Raw genomic sequence first — 20,793 nt, 5'->3', positions numbered from 1 at the left:
TCACTTATTTAGGGCTGAAGGCCACAACTTAAAACCAGTGCAACTCTTGATCAACCATGCCAATATTACTGCAATTTTAGGTGAGGTGGGGCCTACCCGATAATCCATCCCTCCATAGCTGGAGGAGTGGTGGAAGATTATTATAATGTATATCAAGGTAGCTATTATTCCCCACCCTGCAACAGCTGCGTAGCCTGCACACTTATGGCCTCAACTGCTGCTCCACCTTGGTATGTGTTAGGAGTACTCCTAGGAGAGCAACACTGTAACCGCTAATCTAACCTATCCATTGGTGCTATCAGCTGACAAGCTGGCATAGCCATACGACCAAGCTATTGTCTCCCTTCGCTCATACAAACTCTGTGGAGGGTGGGTGGCGACTCAGGGAGGAGCACCAGCAGACATGTGATCAGAATCACCTCAGTTAAACCCCTACCTTTGATACATGTACCTTACATAGACTACAATCTAATAAAACTGACGTTTCAACGGGCAGATTATAAACCATATCCTTCATCAGGGTAAAAACATTGAATCAATATTTACCAGATATATGATAGAGAAATAGAGTTTAAATATTTAGTCATGGTGCCGAATTATCTGTGGATGGTTTTACTTCTCCAACATATTGATTTCAATAAAATTAATCTTATATTTCATTTGAAAATTCCGCTTCAGCAAGGCAGAGGTGGCTGATAAATGAGATGAGTAATACATTCACCAGTAGATACAAACCAACCCCTCTATAATTTTGTGTTCTTACAACGCTAAGAACAATGAAATAATTATTTCCAATTCAATATATGTTTTACTATCTTTTGAATGAAAGGTATATGTACTCCATATGGGTGTTCAAAGGTCATTACCATGAAGCCGCTGTACAATGCTTCACAACAGATTCACTCTACTTTGTCTTTCAATGTTTTGAATTTTTGATGTAAAAATGTAATCTTAATATTTAGATATTGCGCCTAATTTGCTAGTTATGAATACTGAGCAAGGGATATCATAAATCATCATCTTTGTTAATAATATTGACAAATAATAGATTCTAAACAAAGCAAATTTACCTACCCAGATAAATAATATTGCAGATGATAATATTGGAGAAATATTAGTGATAAATATAGTAAAGTAGGAGGGTGTGTACTGACTGGGACAAAGCACATTGGCTGAAAATAGGTCTTTGACTCTTCAGGATGCCTCAGCAGTGTGAACAGGCCAGCAGACCTATAGAAAAACAAGGAGATACACCGACATATGTGTGTTTGAAATACCTGACTACTATCCAAACGCCCTTTCAGTGGTACTAATGCTTTGAGAAACCACCATATTTCATGGCTCTTACCTGCAAGCGCCAGCCTCTGCAGCTTCTCCTGTTTACTTCTCTAACCTTGGCTTTGTTTTCTGTGGCAGAAGAAGAAGAGGAGGCAGAAGAAGAAGGTGTGTTAGCGGCTACCATTTGACTCATTTGCATGGCATGGGATAGCATGATAGTCCACTGCAGAAGTGACTTTTTCTAACACTACTACACAATACATGAGGATGCACCTGGCTTTACAATGATTAGGAGTATGTTTTATAATGTAACAACATATTGTAGTGTATGTACGTGCTGAGCATCCCTGTTTGAGTATTTAGGTCATTATTATGAGTTTGTCAGTCCCTGGACAGCAAGAACTCATGGTGGCACGGCGGTGGTGCTCCAGCCACTGCTGCACCGGTGGTCCGATCGCCGTATTACAACTTTGGCCATCAGACCGCCACAGCCTCCAAGGAACCACATTCCCTGTTGGTGGTGCGGCAGTCCAGGGTCACAATATGCCGCAAACCTCCATGCATATTACAAGTTTCCTGACCACCAGCAATCTCATGGAGGTTCTTACACCATGAAACTGCTGGCGGTCAGGAAACAAAGGGGGCCCTAAAGGGTCCTCATTGCCCTATGCATGTTGGTGCCTACAGGGGGCAAATGCTCTTCCCCCCCTATGTGCATGCAACCCCAGTTCCAGCCCATCACAGTCCATGCCGTGCTGGAATGCGTGATGGCTGTCCCACGGTGATGCAGCATTAAGGCTCCCATTTGAGTCTTTTTACAGCATCACCACGCGACCGACATGCCGCCCGCCCGCCAGACCACGATTGTACTCGTAATCTGGGAGGCGTGTAGCGACCCTGTCTGGCGGTGTGGAAACAGGGCGGTGGCTGCCCACTCCCACATCACCAAACTCGTAATCGGGCCCTAAGTGTTTTCACAATCGTGCAGAGTGCTTTCATGTGGGTGCTTGTGTGTAAACCGTGCAGTTCTTGTGAGCATATGCTGAGTGTTCTTTTCTGTGTACTTTAAGTGCTCATTTTATCGTCTTGAGTGTGGCTTTAATGATTCTATATTCCCTGTTTCCTATTCACCATGATCAATATCAAGTAATAGCATACATCTATGTGACAGCACAAGAATCGGATACCTTAATTAGGTACAACAATACAGAGCTGATAAGGTTAATATCGTCCTTCAACATTGAGACCATCTCATTTGCGGATTAAACACAGCTGGTATTGGTCCCAGACAAAAAGACCATTTTTTACTGGATGAACATCAACCACCTGAGATGTAACTCAGAAAAAACTGAAATCATGCCATTGGGAAAGGGCAATAATGTCTGCCCCAGCCGATGGTGGCCGGCTGACACCCCTCCTCCCAGACTACAGTAACGGCTGCCAGAAACCTGGGGGGCAGATTTGATTCTGCCTTTTTCTTCCATTAGCAAGCTCTATCTGTAGAAGGCACCTGCTTTCACTTAATCAAATCACTAAACTTTTTTGATCTACTTTCCATTATGACAAGTCAGACTGTTGCAACAGCTGTGATTACTTCTAGAATCGACTATTGCAACAGCCTTTATACAGGAACCAATAAATCAGTTCTTCATAAATTGCAGATGGTTCAACATGCTGCAGCAAGACTAGTTTTAAAATGGCCTAGGAAATCATCTGCATTAGCCACTCTCAATACACTGCATTGGTTACCTGTCCACAAAAGAACACAGTTTAAAATCCTAATAATTACTTTCAGAAGCTTTCATTCCTCTGGGAGTAACTTCGGTCTAGGTTCACCCACAGTGTACCTTGCCAGACGCTTAACTCTTCCAATTTAAATCTATTAAAATCCCCTGCCTTCAGGGTTATCTCAAAAGGGGGCAAATCCATTACAGTGTTAGGCACAAAAGTGTGGAACCAATTCCCTAGTAGCCTCCATTTCATTCAACCAGAAATCCTCTTTAGGAAGTCCCTGAAAACTAGGATTTTTACTGTCCCAGATGTACTATGCAGAGCACTCATCTAACCCCTCTTAGTCCAGTTCTCATCTTTATTACGTTCTGCCCGCAACTCAATCAACTGCTGTTCCATGATACTCCTCGGAGTGCAAGCTGCGCTCTATAAATGCTCTCTAACATAACATGACATAACATAACAGAGCAATTGTAATTTACACAATTTGCAATAAGCATCCACCAAACCAAGCAAGATGGACTCATCTTAGAATATTAAATCCTTTTGCATGGCAAAATATTTCTAAATAACAGGAAGATCTCCCTACTCACTGAGTGCACCATACAGCCAGTTGCAGAGTAGGCTTCCCTATAAGACATAAGTTGGAAGAGCAGATTGACTTCAAAAGGCAGACATAATCGAAAAAGTAGGTGGACCAAATTCATGATGTTCCCAATAGCCGTTGTAAAGGAGCAAAAGCAACCAGATGTTGTACGTATCTGCACTGACATGCATCTATCAAACAAGGCATCAAGGGAGAATGCCATAGCACGCCAATAGTTGATGATGTAGTAGATGAAGTCAATTGCCTGAAACGTTATAAAAAAAATCTATCTGAACTCAGGATACCACCAATTGCTCCTAGCTCCTGAATCACAATGTAACGTCACATTCTCAAGACATGAGGCATTAATAAGATACAGAAAGCATAGCAACTCAGGAAAAGTATATAAGAAAATTGATCAAATACAGTCAAGCCTAAACGTATTATAAATGTGCATGACGGTGCCAAATTGTAAATGAACACTGTTCATTTCAGAGCTTTGTTGCAGAGGCTCAGAAAACGAGCCCTGATGCTACACAACTAAAAATACGATTCCCTAAAATAAGATATACCATTTTTGGGCTATCTTTTCCCAGGATCCATTAACAGTGGGAGATGTCAAAATCCACCCTCCTCTCCCCCACACAAACGGAATCAGAGTTCGTTCACAATCCTCCTATGCAGGTCCAGTATTGTGGCCATTTCATTAAAGATTTAGAAGTTCAATTATAGTTTGACAGGAAGGGAAACCCTTTGGAAATTAATGGTTCTTTCACCCTGCCAGGCTCACTGCTCCCTCGTCTCATTAGGAGGTTGGGTACACAATATTTCAGTGAAAACTATTGACCTGCAGATATACCATGACTATAATAACTCCAAAATATTGCCAATGTAAGTGTAGAATACTTTTGGGTCAATATTATTGCAGGCTGATATTTAGATTGCAATATTCATGTAGAACCCTGTTGATTGGCCGTCAGTGGAGCCATGGCCAGAAAGACAACAGCCTGCCCGCCACAGGGCCACCACCTTTCATACATTGGGCAGTACTCAACAGACATTTTCCCTGCCCAAGCCCACAATGAGAGGCATGGCAAACTTGGGCAGGAAAATCAAACAAAAGTCCCGACATGCAGGGAGAAAGCTGCCTGCACATCAGGCTCATTGCCATTTTGTTTTTCAGAAACAGTGTCTAGAAAACAAACTTGAACGCTGAGTCGGCTACAGCAACATGGCTGCCCCCGTGGCATTCTATTTTGCAGGAAATGCTTCTGCCCTCTGAGCACTTTCAGCAATAAGATCCCAGCCAACTTTTTGGGGATCTCTTAATATGGAGGTCACCTTCTGTCGATCCAATTTGCTGAGCCAAGCCACTAAACTAATTTTGCCTCTTCCCCTTAGCAACAATAACTGACCACAGCAGTCGGAACTACTAAAAAGAAAATAACTTAGAAGTGTGCACCAAACAAGAGCAAGCTTTTCATCAAATCTATTGCTACCCAACTTCTTTCAGAAACCCACTTTCTGTACTAGTTCTGCTAAGTGGCTATGGAATACATTTGTTTTGCCTTTTAGTGTTTCTTTTCTAGCAGTGGGCTTTAGTTTCTCTTTCCAATGACATTTGATTTTTCACGTTTCAGGCAGACGCTGTCTGGTTAGTTTTCCGACTCTTATTTGTGTCCTCTTAAAAGCATAATTTCTCCAATGTGTGTGCTCTCTGTAACCCATCATGGGGCTGGAATTTTTCTATTGCTTCTTCTCTTGTAGCTTTCATACAGATTCTATCACAGTGCTGCTCCCTGCTTGGTTGATCAAACTTAAAAATGTTGCTCTCATCTTGGCTTAGCTTGAAAATGCTCCCTTGAGCCTCCATGACTGACCTGAGGCTAAAGTAACTCATTTGCTTTTCTTTCCCATAGCGTACCAACCCACACTTCTCCTTTTCGCAGTTCTCTAACTTCTGCGTATTACCCAATCTAATGGCACTTAATTTGCTGGCCTTCAAAAGGATGAAAGGCTAACTTTGCAATGCCAAGAATCTTCTTCATTTATTTTTCCCTATACTTTACCATGCGGAGATCTCCAAATGGTAAAGTAAAGTGAAAAATAAAAATGTCTATTTTAACTTGAAAATAAATCTTGAAAATATTTTTATGTTAATATTAATGTAAATTAATTGTATATATTTACTTTAAAAGTAGAACAAAGAAAAAGAAACTGAGCACTATTAAATAAATTGTGAATGAAAATTTTAATCAATGGAAATATATTAAATACAATTAAAACAATATTTCTGAAGTGTAAAAAAAAATACCACCTAGAGGAAAAAATATTTGTAATGTGAATTAAAACTTATCAAAAGTAATGTATAGAAAGAACTACAATGACATTAATAATCTTTTTTGCTACATTATTTATGAAATTCATAATACGATATTAAGATAATGTATAATTAAATAATAAATATGCTCTATTTCATACATATATATTAACATAAATTAATAAATATTTATATATTTTGTTTTTTTATTAATTTAACTTAATTTGATATTATTTAATATGGTGATTTATTTTAAGTTCCTCTCTCCATTATCTTCTGTGTTAGGGTGGTGCCGTCCCAGTGGTTAGCCATGTGGTTAACAAAAAACACACACTGGGGGTCTGCAGCTGGACCAAATATGCTCCAAACAACAAACTGACAAAAAAAACGCTACCTAAGTCGGTGAGTGTTTGCCAATACTGTGTAGTTTAGATTTTTACAGAGTATTTAAAACATGACCTGTGCAGTGGGATTCACTTCAAATATAGATTAGACCCATACAGAGGAGTAGGATGTCCATCAACGTCAGATGTAGATCATATATTCTCATTTGGTCATCCAAATAGGAATGGTATATCCCATGATCATTGGGAAAAATCCATAACCTAGATTTAACTGGGTCTTATCTCCAGATGTAGTGAAGACCAATTGAGCAGAAGGATCGTGATGGAATCTAGTGCAGTGCAAAATAAATGTAGTGTAGTAAGGTTAAAAAAGGATAGTTGATCAATACCAAAGCTTTAATATAACTTGCTCCCTCAGTAAAAGAACAGTGCAGAGATGCAGCTTAAACAAATAACTGCATTATGGCCGTAGATTCCATCACGATCCTTCTGCTCAATTGGTCTTCACTACATCTGGAGATAAGACCCAGTTAAATCTAGGTTATGGATTTTTCCCAATGATCATGGGATATACCATTCCTATTTGGATGACCAAATGAGAATATATGATCTACATCTGACGTTGATGGACATCCTACTCCTCTGTATGGGTCTAATCTATATTTGAAGTGAATCCCACTGCACAGGTCATGTTTTAAATACTCTGTAAAAATCTAAACTACACAGTATTGGCAAACACTCACCGACTTAGGTAGCGTTTTTTTTGTCAGTTTGTTGTTTGGAGCATATTTGGTCCAGCTGCAGACCCCCAGTGTGTGTTTTTTGTTTCTTACATTCTTGGTAGGGGCACTTTACCCTGGGTAGGTCTTTAAATACTCTCCCTCTGACCCTTCTTTCTCCGTTGTGTTTATTAGCCATGTGTTTAGCCATGTGTAGTTCTCGACTTAGTACTTTTTTTTTTTAGTGGTAACTAACACTCGGAGTTTGTAAATACTGAAAAGTAGTAAACCTACTCAAAAGTGTAAACTTACTCAAACGTGTAAGCGACCTTAACGAAGCAGACCCCAAGTGTTTTTCTGTGTCTGTTGTGCACTACAATTTCTAATGTAGGTACTGAGTGGAAATTTATTTTTGTTTGTTTGTGTGTGTGTGTGTGTGTGTGTGCTATGTAGATAGTGTTTTTGTGTGCTTGTCAAGCATGCTTCTGTTTGTATCAGCACTGTCAGCAACATTAACTACTGTGCCCCAACCTGAGCAGTAGCAGTAAGGATTTTTTAGAATGTTGCAACGCTGAAAGCTCCATTGAAGTCAAGTGAGTAGCAGGGAGCCAACAATAATGGGCATTTGAACTCTGCTCGAACAATATCTTCCTCTTTCTTCCTGTTAAACTTACAACGTCCCACCCTCTGTTTGAAGAATGTGTGAATTGCATTACATCCCATTAGCCCCGGGCTATGCTGCTTGTTAAATTCTCCTTTTCCCAGCACAGGCTCAAGCCGCAGAGGGATCCGGTAACATTTTACAGTGGACTTTAATGACAATATATAATGTATGTTCCACATGTTTATATGCAGTTCCGAAGTATTCTAATGTATGCATCGATCTGGAATGCTGGAAATGTGGTCAGTGTGAGGGCTGTCTTAGAGCAAATTAAAGGGAAACATTCAAAACAAGGAGTCACTGCTACTGGTCACATTAAAAGATGTTTTTTAAGTCAACCCATCCATCAATATAACCATCTATCCACTCATATTGATGCAACTGCATTCATACCACTTAACAACAGCCATACTCTCCCACACTAATAGTCATCACATCTGCATCGTGTGGGGGTTGCAGTTAAATGTCACTGTGATACTAATCCCTTTCTTCTATTCTTTACTCATGGATTTTTCTGGTTTGGTTGAGCAGAGCATGAAGAGGAAGGTAAGGCTCGTTCGATTCGGTGGATCTGAGACTCTCGCTAACAGATGATTTCCACTGATGCGGCGCCCTGGCTTAGAGTTATTCCCCCGGTGCCCTAGCCTCATTACAGCAGACCTAAAAACAGACTTTAGACAACAAAACCTAGAATAGGAGAGAAGAGTGGGCTATGATATCTGATGGTACTCCTGTGCTAAGAGAAAAATATTTACTAAGGTAGAGGACTTTCATTAGCAAAGGGGATGATTCCTACTATGAGATGTAACTCTAAACAGGAAAGGACCTGCAAATAGGTATAGAAGAACCTTACTAGGATAACTTACGAGCAAAGGACCTTTTGACTAATAGAGGAGACCCTAATATTAGAGCGAACTCTGACTGGAAGATGGACCTCCTTACAGGGAGGGAACTCCCAACAGGATCAAGGAGCTGGATCTCTGAAACAAAGTATACCTTTCATAACATTTTGAACTATTTAAAACTCCTAAAGAGCTGGTAAAACTTTGGATAGGTTGTGCTTATACTTTTAAATATATGAATTACTTACATAACAGTATGAAGCAAGTCCAACTTTTTAAAGATCAAGGAAGTTGTTTTAACTGGCATTTAGAAATTCTTAAAAAGTGGAGAACTTTTGATAGAATGTACATGTGTTGTGCAGAAACATCAATTTTATAACAACCACTTATTTAAGAAAACTCAGACAAATATGTTATCTTCATAGCAAATAAGCCCATTTCAGTGAAAGGTATTTAGGTGTTTTTAAACAGTTGGGATTCTTTGTAAAAAGTTATAAATATATTTTTAGAATTTTGATAAACTTGGGATTGTTATAATTCAAAATTAAAATCCACCAACAGAAAGCACAATTTCCCTGTAAAATTATTCACTTTCCCTAGCATGGGAATGGTAAAAGATGTATGTCTTTGCAGAGAAATTTCATCCATTTCTAGTCCCTGAGAGGAGTTCTTCACACCCACTTAAATCTTTGATTCTGTGGGATTTGGCCATCTTTGACTCCAGGCCAAAATGGCGCAGCACAGTCCTACCTAACTGTGTGCTTGTCCCTTTGACGTGGAAGTGTTCTAATGATTCTTCCTTTCTCTCTTCGGCGTGTTCTCCTTACAATCCTTACCTCCTCCACCCCTACTTACCTTTGTGGTGTGCAGTAACCGAAGAGCTTGAGCCTGAGGACGTGCCAGGTATTAATAGTGTGTTTTTCTTTTAATTTCTTCTGAAATATTATTTGTGGGTTTGGTTTTTTTGTGGGTTAGGGGTACTCTTGAGGAACACGGAGAGGAGCTGTGATGGGTCAAGTAGCTCCTTTTATGCAGGAAATACTCACCAAGTCACTGGATCAGGGCGGATGTGAAACTGAGAAGGGATTACCCTACACAATTTTGATTATAGGATTTTTTCTAACTGTGACGTCTTATTTTAGCGCAGCTTCACAACGAATGGCACACTCTATACTGCTGATTTCAGGTGTATTATATCTGTTATTTAGCTCTTCAACACTGCAAGTGTTTGTCAGTGAAGGGTATAAATATTTTCCCCCTAGTTTAGAGTCTGGAAAATCTTCCAACTTCTGGAGGAAATGCAAAATCCAAGGGCAAATTAATCCTTAGAATTTCCTCCTTTATACTGATGGAACGGTGTAGAAATTCACCGGGCAAATTCTCTCATGGTTTTTGCTTTACTTCCAGAAACAAGAGGATTTTGTACACCACTTGGCTCTAAATCACACACTTAGGGGCATTATTTCGATCTTGGTGGACGGGTTACTCCGTCACAACCGTGACGGATATCCCGTCTGCCGATATATAAAATCCAATAGGATATGATGTGACAGAGTAACCCATCTGACAAGATCTAAATCAGGCCCTAAGTTACTTACTATATCCAATTTCAGCAGATGTTGTTTAGGTCAGAAATATTAACAGGTCCCTTACACACCTGGTATAACCGCCACAGCATATGTGTTTTATACTAAGGTGCATCGTTGGTGAGAATTCATGACTCTTTCTGATTCACACTTACCCCAAGCTTCACACTCAAAGGGTCCATGGAGAGTAGTTTGCATTTTCACATGTGAAGACTATGAAAATTACAAGTTCATATACATGTTCCATACATATTTATTGTGATGCTTGACCATAATATATCTTTCCCTCTCTCAATGTTTCTATTGTTTTTTCTATCTTAGTAGGAGCCTCTGTATTTCTATTTCAGACCTACTGGACTCTTTCATTCCAAATATTTATATCAATAATGCATCTTTTAGATTGCTATTTTCCATTTGGCAAATAAATGCCTGTTTGTGTGTCCATTTGGTGACATTTGTACCAGTATGCATTTCATTTATTGCCCCATCCAGATTAATTGGTGAAAAATAGGTGCACGCCCCAACTGTTTTCTTAAGAGATGGATGCTGAGGTTGCAAAAAACAAAGGATGTCTTCTTTTGATTCCAGCTCATGCTTCTTTTTTTCACCCCTACACTTCCTATCTCTATAGCAGAAACACTCTATACACTCCTACATATTCTTTTTTATCCTTGCTTTCTACTTTTATTGCTGCTTTGCTGTCTTTCTTTATCTACTCCTTTCTCCTTTTTTATGTTTTGTGCTCTGGGTCAAAGGCTGATAAAGAAAAGTAAGTTCTTTTGCACAAAAATGAATATTGGTGCCTACCGCTTAAACTAACTACACAAATTAAGTACTGGTCTCATCTGTTTATTTATCCATTTAGTGGTCATTTTTAGTATATGTAGAAGTCTCTTTGTTTCTGTATCCAGCTCTCCCTGTATCGTTCTTGGTATATAACTGTATCTATCTGTCTTTTTGTATTTCTGTGTCTACCTGTATTTGATATCTATGTCCCAATCTACCTCCGCATCTGTTTCTTTCGCTATCTATGTATCTGCCATTTAAATATCAGTCCTCACTTGTCTCTTGTACCAGTAGCTGTACCTAAATGTATCTTTATCTTTCTGTCCGAGTGTCTAATTATGCGTCTATTTGTGCATAACTCTGTTTATTTGTATCTGCATCTAGACTTTGTTTTCCTTGTCCCTTGCTTTGTCTGTAACATCATCTTTCAATCTCTGTAGCCACTTGTATGTCTGTATAACCAGCCTTCTACATCAGTTTCCATCTGTCGGGGTATTTTCCTGTAGAGGTATCTTTTTTCTATCTGCATCTACATTTATTTGTCTTTATATGTCAACATCTGTCTATCGTATCTATCTATCGTATCTATCTATCTATCTATCTATCTATCTATCTATATATCTATCTATCTATCTATCTATCTATCTATCTATCTATCTAGCTATATATCTATCTATCTATCTTTCCTAACATATGAAATTGTTTGTTAAAAGGGACGGCCACAGTCACTCTTGTAGAATCTCTTGGTGCTACTGTCTGTAGTTTTAAGAATGACAATGTATCTATAAAGCAGGTATTCCTATTGAAGAACCAGATTTCAGTAGCTGCATCTATAGTCGCTATGTCTCCCAACCTAGCTCTTTCTATATCACTTAGTTTATGCATGGATCTCATTTGTTCGTTGTTTATGGCCATCACACTATTTGTCCAGTTTATCAACATCAGTTAGGCTTCGATTAGGAACCTGCCAGTTACACAATAGTAAACGGTGTGGCGGCATTAGCATTACCCGAATCATTGCAACTGTATTTAAAAGATGAACATATATAAACATAGCTGCAGATGTCACTTCGTAGGACTAGTTAGGTCAGAGCTGGTTGTCACTGTGCTTTTAAAGTTGGAGTTTCCATAGGAAAGGCATGTTTTGTTTTCTTAACAGTGGTACCATTTAAACAATCTGCACAAAACGTTTAAAAAGAAAAGTTCATACACTTTGTCTCTTTTATGGAAAGTTTTGTGCTGTTTTGACAAACAATGACCATGAAAAGGGAGGGTCCAAAAGTGAGATTTCCATGCTAATCCCCACAGGAAACTTTGCTCTCTGATACAGAAAGTACAGCTGTACAGAATTACACCAAATTTGGCAAATATTTCAAATTTAAGTCAGAAAGAGTGCTTTTGGTAATTTGGTGCAAATCTGTACAGATGTTTTTGAAAAATTAGCATTTAAAGAGGGGCTCAGGTAGCACATAAAGGGGTTAACCCTCAAAAAAGGTAGAAATATCTAGATGATTGGTCACATCATATGGTACCGTGGGACCAAAATTCAAAACATTCCTGAGAGCTGGGAGTATTTTGCCCATCTGCCATGTCAGTACTGTGGTAACAGAACCAGGTCTGCGCTGCAAAACAATCTGATTGGGTGGCGATAACATTGGGTGGAAATGTTGCAGTCCCCATTACAGGACAGGACTTAGGGAGTTAATCACTGAGTCATAAAATGTTTTTGAAAAGAGCCCATAAGGGGAAGGGTGAGCATACTCGGAAACCTGGGCCCATGTGGTGGTGGCGTCCATAGGGATCCCTGCCGCTCCCATGACCTTGAGCGCAGGTCAGGCCTGCGACCAACCCCCATTGTGCAAAGCCTTGGCCATGAACAGTGGGAGTAGGGCGCTCCCTGAGTAGGTTATGGTCAGGTTACCTGAGGTAGGTGTGTATGTTCCCATCTTGGAATATGATTAAAAAAACACAGAAATTCACTGAAGAAAATCAGAGGTTAAAGTGATTTTATAAACAGGTATGGTAATAAGTTCTTAATTTCCGTTAAAAAACACAGACATTCATTGAAAAAAACATAGTTTAAATTGACCTTACAATTAGGCATTGAAAAGAGACAAGAACTAAATTAAAAAAACGAAAACCACGAAATTCACCTGTTACAGTTTAGTGAACGAACTATTACTTGCTACCCCAATGTGTGCACTGCTTATGACCTCACATATTACATCACTCATGGACTGTTAAATTACATCATTGATGACATGACTGATGAACTCTTACATGACATTACTGAGGAAATTATAAATTATTTTTCATATAGCGCAAACTTGACCTGAAGGTATCAGGTATCGGAGCGCTTTACATGAGCACCAGTTGCATTACATAAGGACACATTCTTTTTTGTTGGGCACATGGAGATTAAGTGATTTACCCACAGGATGCTGAGCGTTGTTGCCGAGACTTAAACCCGGTTCCCGAGATTTGAAGTCGACTGCCCTAGCCCTTAGGCCACATCCTCTCTCCTTGCCACTTTTTCTGAGCCCACCCCGGAACCACTGGCCTATGATAAAAGCATGAGAACCTCCAATAGGCTGGTACCTACAAAAAGTTGTCACAGTTGAAAAACACTCTTCCCAAATCCTGCTAGCTATTCAAGACACGGGTCTGTTGGGCATTCTCCCAATTTCCCCGTAGATCCATCCAGCTCTGAGTTTGACTCACCTATGACTTCTTTTCCATACACTTTAACAAAATATCTTTTGGTTTGTACATGGGCAGTCATTTGCTGCTATTCATCATAATTAGTGTAGTGCTTTCTAAAGTGAATAGCTTGAGTACCAAGTCCCTTGAACTGTGATGTTGCACTATGCATTGCTATCAAGATCTGGATTACATAGCCGTAAGACCTCCTCCAGTCTTCCCCTGTTTCACTCCCAGCTGTCGGCAGGCTCTGCAGTCAGTACATACACAACCCTTACCTCGCTCTGTATCTGCCTGCTCCGCACTCACACACTCTTGCTCTCTCTTTCTTTTGTTTGGCTGTAACTTTGTCCTGCTGATGCTGCTGCTAACAAAGAGGAGCCAGAAGAGCCGGTGGAAGAAGGTAAAGAAAACACTCAAAAAGGGGGCATGGACTCAGAAGGAGACAGGCAACTCTAGTTGGATAGCCTATTTGGTTAATGTGCCAGCACTAGCCTGGATCGGGAATGAGCAAGGGCAGAGCAATATACGCTGATGACATATGGGCTGAGTATGGTGCATGCGACAGAATGGAGATGGGTCAATGAGTTACAAGTTTTTATTTGGCTGCTAATCACTTGGCTAGAATAGGATAGAGCAGAAAAAAATCAATTTGTCCACACATTTACAAGAATGTTAGAATATTAGCAGAACTTCCAGGCTGTCCTTTGCTGAAAAAATAGGTCATGATTTGGGTTCAGGTGATTGTAGAAATTATAGGCCTTCTTCATTTGCTATATAAGTGTTTGTGACTGTCCATCATTTAGACAAGGAAAAGATAAATTTGAGTATCATATAACTCAAATTGACCAGACCAGAATTGAGGTGTGCTATAAGAATAGTTGGTCATTATGGGCACAGATAGACAATTGATCTAAAATGTAATATTAGTGAAGATATAGGATTTAATTGAGAATGGTCATAGGTTTCATGGTGTGTTTGTGATTGGGGTCAGGCAGGGATGTGTAACAAGAATCATGGAAGTATTTGTAATTTGCAATCGCTTTGAGAATAGAATTGAGTTTAAGAATGGTACAAGGTGAAATTATCAACCATCAATAGGTCAGATGGGTGATAGGATAGAAGAACTACCCAGGCATTTGAAGACCTCTTTTACCAAACCAAAATAGAGTTAGGTCAGAAGAAGGAATGGATATTTGTTGTGCTCCAAGTACTAGAATCGATTCGAGGAAGATTACTAGAAGCATTTGTAGTGCTTGTGAATAGACGAAAACTGAACTAGGTGACAAGAAAAGCACAATCACCTGTGGATGTCTATTACTAGATAAGGCTGATGGTTACCAGCATTTGTGAGTATCCATCAAGTGATTAGAAAAAGAGATGGCTAGATCAACCATATACAGTTAGATTGTTCCATTGTCATGGTGTTGTATTGGGGTCATATCATCCAGGTTTATGGCATGTAGATGGCCATTCTGACCAAGAGGCTATGTTCAGGAACACAAACTGCCCATATAACCTTCCTTGGTAAACTAAATTTTCACCAGATATTTGCAGAGGTTTTTTGTGTATACATTGCTTTGGCGTAGGTTCCCTACACTGTATATGGCAAGACACTCCGTTTTCGTGTACTCAGTGTATATGGGGGTCACTGACAATGCTCTTGCACACAGTGTATAGCTTTCGTATACACTTTATTATACACGTTCTTTCGCATGACACAGATGCCTCCTCTGCTCACTGTGCATAACATGACACTAACACCACTCTTGCACAATGTGTACATGCCCTAATATTCCAATAACCTTTCTACTGTTTTTGGGCACACTTAGCAGTGTACAGTAATGTACAAATATTTCTACTGGTGGTGATATGCCATTGTTATGTTATGTTATGTTAAAATATTTGTATAGCGCAACGTTCACCAGGTAGGTTTCTTGGCGCTTTTGAGGACGGATTACTCCATTCCTCCAATTATCAGCCCATAATTTCTAGCTTTTACTTTTTGAAAAATGTTTCTTAATACCTTTATTTCGTTAGTTTCCTTGTGAATTTTTAGTTTCACCACAACTCACCAGTTTTTATCAGTTTTTACAATACTTAACCAATCTCTTTCCCTTTTTTAGGAAATTGTCCAAACAAAAAATGTATACTTTCCCCTAGAACCTCTGCAGAGACCTTGAAGTCTATTATTCTTGCATTTGTTTTTGAGGTCACGAAGAATGATTTCACCAACAAAAATAACATATCTTATACTTTTAAAAAAAAAATGGAATTACTATTAATCTTTTCCAGTTGTGTGCAACATTTTCATGTCTAGGTCCTCCCTTCTTTTATTCCAGTTTTCTTCTGTTTCTTGACGACAGTCTTGATATGGCCAGAGAACTTTTTCTTCCTCCTAACATTTTTTTCTCACTTAGGCACATTAGGGTCGCATGGTCCGATTTCACCTTACGCATTTGTGTTTGCATATCTGTCAGTATTATTTATGTCCATGTTTGATTTCTTGGCCCTGAAGAGTTAGGTGCAACATCTCTGCCTCTGTGTGACCTCTCCAGCTGGAAGTTGTGAGGAGAAGATCTCAAGGTTTTAGGGGGCTAGGGAGAGCGAGGGTGCACTAGCATGGTACTAATTTGACTTTCTTTATCATTGCCCCTCTCTCCTCCTTTCTGCTACGCCTACTTGACTGGACGGCACAACAGCGCACCATGGTGAGTGAGTTTATTGTGGCATTGGGATTAAAGAAAATGCTGGAGGATGCTCAGTCCTTGAGGAAATACTCAATGCACAAACACATCTACCTAGCCTTTATATATTCTAAATTTACCTAACAACACAGCGTACTAGTTAATCTTACAAAGCGTTTGACCAATGTACACCAGAGTTACAAACCTCTGTACTGTGGTTTGGGAGATGCTGGACCTTTGCCACATTACCATCCATTTTTAATGTTATCAATTCCCCCTTCAGACAGCATTATGCTTCTTGTAAATTGGAGACATTTCCCTCCTTACATTCAGATGCATTGGCAGTTCTTAATTTGCACTAACTAGAGGAGTGGAGTTCTATGGCGTGGTGAAGCAGGAAAAGATTCTCTGTGCTGTGGAAAACCTGGAAGAATTTGAGATTGTATACCCTCATATGCTAGAGCATGAGTAATAACAAAATTATCAAGTGATGACATATCAAAAATAATGAGTGGCCACACTCTGTAGCCACACCCCTTCGTCAGATGTCCATCCAATTTCTATGTTTTCATGCCTTCGAGAGCATGTCACACCATATGGTCAGTGGCATTTGGGGGAATCCACATCCCACTCAAAATGGGCAATCATTTTTGGGGTAATCCAAACCCATCTAACTAGACCATAATATAGGTTTTTCCCACCCTGTGCGAACAAGACATTTTACTGGTAATCCTTGCCCAGCCTGAAGATGAGCACTACGAAGAATTAGTGTTAAACATACACTAAATCTTGACTTTTGCAGATGGTCACAGAATAAGCAATATTCCAAAGGTATAATGCTCGAACATGTCTTTTTTGAAGTAAGTACATTTCCCAAACATAGGAGGCAGCGTAAAGAAAACATTTTCAAGGCCATGACCGCTACTCTACTTCAGATGCTGAGTTAAGAACATGATTCTCAAGCTCACCACGGCCTCGTGGATAGGATGATATGCGATCAAACTGATTTTCTATCTTGAACTGTAGGGTTACTTGGACATATGCCGACTGGACAACATATTTGTTCACCTTCGGCTTGAGACCATTTACATAGGTGTGTGGTAGTTGTGTAAATAAAATAAGTGATCTAGTTAATGATTAACTTTTTATTACCTGACCATTATCTGTAAGCTTATAAGCAAGTTTTATGGTGGTATGAACGGGAGTGTTTCATTTTGAGAAAAGAACTTAATAGGATATGTCGTAAATTAAAAAGAATAAGAGTGACGCTGGTGCTTGAGTTGGGTATTTCGAAAATAAATATCATATATTGCTTGCACAAAAGAAACTAAAGTTCTATGAGTATAACTGGTCTAAAATGAATGAAGTAATTACACAAGGCAATTCAAGAAAAGTTTGGCTTCTGGTCAATACTGAGCTGAAGGTATCTCCTGAACGTTTGGAGGCACAAGTATCTGAAGAGCAATGGATCAGATTTATATCCAATCTATTGAAAATCTCTTCCCTGAAAACTAAAATTCATCATAATACTATTTCCCAGATCTTGATTTAATATTATTGCAGGAAGTAGGTATTATTGTTGAGATGATTAGAACTATCAAGCCCTCATGGGCAGGTGGCCAGCATTGTCTTCCAGCTGTGATAAACAATGCAGATCCTCTGTGGTGAGCCATAGTACGTAGCCCTTTTTAGGTTTCGCCTCGCCGAAAGGCTGCGCAGCAGACTTTCTGCGCAAGGCGAAAGCTTATGTCTAGAGATGTGTACTCATGTCCCGCCCCTCTGTTCCATTGGCTAGCTCCATAAATGGAGGCTAGCCATTGGAACAGAGATCTGTCCGTCAATTGCGGAGCAGATTCGGGGGCGTTCCGGCCATTTTTACTCATCCTGCCCCTTTGACAATGTCATGCGGCCGTGGGCGGGGTTTATTTTTGTTGTTGTCCATGTTTGTTTTGGCCATTCCGCGGCCGACCGCAGCCGGAGGAAGTTCAGGTGAGTGCTTGTTTTCCTTGCCTTCCCGCCCCCCCTCCTGCTGTCCGTGTGCCCGTTCCCCCCCCCCCGCTGTCCGTGTGCCCGTGCTTTTTGTTACTAATGTAAGAAATGGCAGGCTGATAACTAGCAGTTGGATCTCGAGTAACAAACTGATCTGTTTTGGTTCGATGTATGAAGTTTTGTCTAGAAACACTCCGTTGGCAGCCTGTTTCAGTGATGTTGAATTACCAGTGAGACTACGCACTATTTACTTGCTTGGGGGTGGGGTCCTTTATTTTTCGAATGACATTTTCAATCTGAGCGCCTTGGCGCAACAGACCCATGTGCGATAAGGAGAAATGTAAGTTGCTCTGTTTGGGATACCCACCTCTTATGCGCGTATCGATTGCTCTCCCGACTCCCTCTCCCGCCCTTCTCCCCTTTATAGGACGTCGTTCTCACTCCCTCTCTTTTTCACCCTGTCTCTTCCATAGTCTATCACACCGTTTTTCACTTGTTTTTCTTCTTTCTCTTGGATTTTCCTCACTCCTGTTCTCTTCTTGTAGTTCCTGTTTTTCTCCACCCTCTCCCCCTTCCTTTATCTCTCCATATGTTCCATTTCTCCCTCTCTCCAGCCTCTCTACCTCTCACAGGGCCGTTAATGACCCTTGGATATGTTTTGCGGCTTTGTTCTTTCATACAGGCTCATGCACTAAACGGAACGACAGCTGCTTCCTTACACTCCCACCTGTTAATTCCCGCAACAGAGTTAGTGAGGAGCTATATAATAAGAGTGTGTGCCAGCGGACTGGGCCACAGGAAGAATACGCGGGGCGCGTCTAGCTGTAATCGGACCGACATTTCACCCGAGTCTGCTGCACTTTCTGTGAAAGGCTGAGATTGTAGATATTGGAGCAGTGAGGAGTTATTGTGAAAGAGACATGCAGCCAGGGTCAGGCTGAGTGGGAGCTTTGCCCGGCCCCTCTAAAAAAATAATGTATTTTCCTGCCCAACACAAACTCGAAAGTGAAATAGGGCATAGTGGCAAAACATGATTTACACAGGATCACACAATTTGATCAGTTTATTAGGCTAGGAATGAATTCCATGTCTTCTAGTTTGAAACTTTGCGACTAAATGCACCCGTTGCAAATGCACAGAACCACAGCTACAAATTCTGAACCAGCACCTTTAACCATTTCCCGTCTATAGCATTACATGCTCCAAAACGAACTGTAATTCTACAATGCCTGAGTATAATTCCCCCCACGATGATTATTTGTTTACAAGTGTTTTTCCTAAAGTCCTCTTTGCTCTGAATCATGTGAGCACTATAGAAATAACACTAGAGTAATCTTCAATCTTTAGTGCAGTAAACAAACAGTTATTCAACGAAGGATGTGCAATGTTTAGTGCTGTGACAATGATAGTTTAAGTGAAGTCATTTTTGCCGGGTGTCTCTGTCTGGTGAGTATTACCTCCTAGCTAAGGCTTGTTTTTTGTATCTATCTTTAGCCAGTTTTCATCGTAGTGCAAAATGCTAACTGAAATAGTTGCAATACAAATCGCATTTGCGAGAGATTAAGCTATTGCCATTGTAAATGACAATGCCATTTATTTATCTGTTTTCAAAACCAACACATAAATAAAAAGTTTGTCATTAACAATGCCAATAGCTCAAACTTTTCCAAAGGCGAAACCGTTGCATTGTAAATGCTTGTTTCAAATGTGTTACATCTAGTGGGGTGATCTTTGGTGAGGCACTGATCTTTGGTAAGCATGAAAAGTATTGGCTATAAAAATCTTGGTCGTCACTTTGCAGGCAATTTGCGAAATTACAGAAATATTGCTGTATTAAAAATGTTCTTAGTCTTTACAACTAATGTACTTAATTGGTTTGATATCAAAATGTATTGCCTTTTGGTACAACCATTAAAAAAGGCCATCATAGGGAAACTAATCCCTCAAGCCCTTTATTCTGCAGAACTACTGGCTCTTGATGCCAGAGTAAACTACATCAAGCTTCTTTTCTTCGTATTGATTTGCGCAATCATGTGCCCCAAGGTTTCTAATTTTGTTAATTAAGGGTAAGAACAGTAAAGAAAAGCTTTCACCTATATCCTAGAAGGATATACTGATTCAGTCCAACATCCCTTCAAATATAATTTTAAACTTTGCTACCAACTCTGCTTTAGGGCTCGACATTTTATAATCAGAAAGCTCACTTTCTATGGCCAAAGTAAAAAGACTTCTGAGTGAAAGGGCTATAGATGTAGTCAAATTAAAGACACAAATAATTTGTCTCCTAAGAAGTCTGTGATGCATTCATTTGAAAGGTTTGGAGATGACAGCATTTTCCCTATTTATGGAAATTCCTTGATAAATAGATCCAAATCGAATTTTATGAATTTGAATTGGGATTGACCCGATTTGGAGAATACAAAGGTCTTAGAGAAAAAAACGTTAAGAGTGTCGTATATGGGATTTGAACGTTAAATACAGTGTAACTAATCTCTTAAATTAACAACCTTTCTTGGAAGAGATGATAAATCCTTAGTTCCATCTTTAGGAAATATCGAGTCACA

At 39.8% G+C, this 20,793-nt stretch overlaps 1 protein-coding gene across 3 annotated transcripts in view; it reads left to right on the top strand.

Annotated features, from left to right (window-relative positions):
* Window positions 1–1,322: 1,322 nt before the first annotated feature.
* The window catches only part of TNNT1 (troponin T1, slow skeletal type), a 64,758-nt gene continuing 45,287 nt past the window's right edge, over window positions 1,323–20,793 (top strand). Inside the window, exons 1-3 of one of the 3 annotated variants that reach the window (XM_078655017.1) lie at window positions 1,323–1,443; window positions 9,352–9,384; window positions 13,930–13,956. In XM_078655017.1, the coding sequence (XP_078511143.1) occupies window positions 1,338–1,443; window positions 9,352–9,384; window positions 13,930–13,956 (166 nt within the window). In that variant the 5' untranslated portion in view covers window positions 1,323–1,337. The remainder of the gene's footprint in view (window positions 1,444–9,351; window positions 9,385–13,929; window positions 13,957–20,793) is intronic. The other 2 variants (XM_078655018.1, XM_078655019.1) reach the window with 2 other exon arrangements.

The sequence above is a fragment of the Lissotriton helveticus genome, chromosome 7 (assembly GCF_964261635.1).
Source record: "Lissotriton helveticus chromosome 7, aLisHel1.1, whole genome shotgun sequence".
NCBI classification, from domain to species: domain Eukaryota; kingdom Metazoa; phylum Chordata; class Amphibia; order Caudata; family Salamandridae; genus Lissotriton; species Lissotriton helveticus.
This window is presented reverse-complemented; position numbering and strand designations above follow the sequence as displayed.